The sequence below is a fragment of the Diceros bicornis genome, chromosome 14, assembly GCF_020826845.1.
Source record: "Diceros bicornis minor isolate mBicDic1 chromosome 14, mDicBic1.mat.cur, whole genome shotgun sequence".
Lineage (NCBI taxonomy): Eukaryota > Metazoa > Chordata > Mammalia > Perissodactyla > Rhinocerotidae > Diceros > Diceros bicornis.
The window spans coordinates 37,817,244-37,819,592 of record NC_080753.1 but is presented as its reverse complement, the minus strand read 5'-3'; the positions used below and the strand labels follow the sequence as shown (position 1 = coordinate 37,819,592).

General features: G+C 39.8%; 1 protein-coding gene across 1 annotated transcript; it reads right to left on the bottom strand.

Annotated features, from left to right (window-relative positions):
- Nucleotides 1-1,146: 1,146 nt before the first annotated feature.
- LOC131413337 (putative olfactory receptor 2W6) lies at nt 1,147-2,100 on the bottom strand. The gene has a single exon (XM_058553893.1). The coding sequence runs from the start codon at nt 2,098-2,100 to the stop codon at nt 1,147-1,149; it is 954 nt and encodes a 317-aa protein (XP_058409876.1).
- Between the last annotated feature and the right edge of the window lie 249 nt (nt 2,101-2,349).

Sequence of the window (2,349 nt, the reverse complement as noted above, 5' to 3'; positions counted from 1 at the left end):
ATCTATCAGGAAGAAAATTAATAATATTTATAAAACTGTGTTAATTTTCTGTTTAGAAACACTTAATGTCTCCCTATTCTCTACAACAATGGTTCTCAAACTTTAGCGTAATCACAGGTAGTGCTTGCTAAAAAGCAGATTTCTGGGACCATCCTCAGACTGTTGATTCAGTAGGTCTGAGCGGGGGCCCAAGAATTTGCATGTCTAATAAGTTGTCAGGTGATGCTGATGCTGCTGGTCCAGTAACACGCTACCCTACAGGAAAAAGCCTAAACCCCTTATCAAAGCATGTAAGGATAAAAGCTAAGCGACTGTAATAGAGACACCCCAAAATACAGAGACTTAATTAATATGAAATAATATAGAAGGTTTTTCTCCTGTAATAGTCTGGAGGCATTGCTCAGCTGGTGGAGTGGTTCTGTTTCCATCTTACTGTTCCGTTCCCTCTTAGGGTTTTTGTTAGAGCTAAGTACCCTCCACATTCACATTTCAGGCAGGGAGAAGGGGAAGGAAGGAGAAAGAAGAGAGCAAGTGGCTTCGTATTTGAGAAGATGACCCAGAAGTTTCACACATCACTTCCCTGGCATTGTGTTGGTGGAGGCCAGGCTAGGAAATGTAATTTGCAGCACAGTGGTCCAATGCCCAGTTAGAACTTGAGGCAGAAGGTGCAGTAAGTATTGGTGGGCAGTTAGTCTCCACCACAAAGGCTCCTCTGGTAGTATCAGATGAATGAAAGGGAGTGTTGTTTCTCATAAAAATGTTAGGTCTTGGAAAAAAAAATCAGTGTCCAGTATAATCCTACGTTAGAATAAAGGCCCATGTGAAATTTTTCCTTAATACTTTGTACATAGCTCTATTATTGTACTTAACCACATTTCATAATCATATATTTCTTTATCTGCAGTCCCTGATTAGTCTTGAGGCTTTTTAAACACATGGATTGCATTTTATTTTTCTATCTGTATTTCTTATTTATCTATTTCATTATCATCTCTCTACTTCCTACTTACTTACAAAGTCAGTACCTAGTATAATTCTTGGTATTTAGCACACATCCAAGAAATACTCTTTGAATAAATGAATTGATTCATCATCTGTTGGTAAAGGTCAATATTATTTCTTTAACTCTTTACACCCTGATTTTTTCTATCTAAGTCGTGACTTTGCTGACCATTTTCCTATCCACAGTATTCTCTTTACTGCGCTCCTGACTTCTTTGTTTCTTAAAGTGTAGATCAGAGGGTTAAGGCTGGGTGTGACAATTGTGTAAAAGAGAGTAAGGAACTTCCCTTCATCTTGGGATGTGCTATTCTGTGGCTTCATGTACATATAAATGATTGTTCCGTAGAACAGGGTTACCACTGTGAGGTGCGATCCACATGTATTGAGGACCTTATGCCACCTTGCTGCTGACTTGATCCTCACGACAGCTTGAGTGATAACTCCATATGAGATGACAATTAGTGATAGAGGCACTAGAAGAAATATCACTCCAAGAGCAAAGACAACAATCTCAATGACTTTTGAATAGACACAAGCCATCTTGATCAATGCTGGCATCTCACAGAAAAAATTATCCACCTCCCGGTGCCCACATCTTGGCAACTTCAAAGTCAAGGAGCAAAGAATTAAGGCACTGCCTCGACCACCTAACCAGGCAGCCAGCACCATCTTCTGGCAAAGCTGAGGGTGCATTATTACTGTGTAGTGAAGAGGTTGACAGACAGCAGCATAGCGATCATAGGCCATCACAGCCAAGAGAAGACATTCTGTGGCTCCCAAGTCTAGGGCACAGAAGAATTGTAGCACACACCCTTCATATGTAATAGACTTTTTTCGACCCCATAGATTGACCAGCATCTGGGGGATAATGCTGGTTGTATAACAGATGTCCAGAAAAGACAAATTGGATAAGAAGAAATACATGGGAGTATGGAGCTGGGTGTCTAGGTAAGATACAAGAATGATGGTTGTGTTTCCTACCAGAGTCACAATATAGAAGATGAAGACAACCACAGAGATGATGCGTTCTAATTGAGGCTGATCAGAAAACCCCAGAAGGATGAAATCTGTTTCAGAACTTCCATTGCTTGTTTCCATTGCCTCTTACGAAAGGCTAGGAGACAACACCAGTGTAGCAAAAAATACTATCATCCTTAGGTAGAACTAAAAATCTCTGGAGTTTGTCATGGGTGTTCCAAACTCACTTATTTATACGCTTTCTCCCATTTGGATCATCTCTTTTAACATTTCCCCTGTGTTCAGTGCCCAAAGCCTCTTTATGCTTAATCAAAATCAGAGTGGTTCTAAAAACAAAATGTTAAATTCAATTACACTGAATTGTAAATC

Bases quoted from the DNA above. Each gene is read 5' to 3' on its own strand.
- LOC131413337 (XM_058553893.1), bottom strand. From the start codon at position 2,100: ATGGAAACAAGCAATGGAAGTTCTGAAACAGATTTCATCCTTCTGGGG.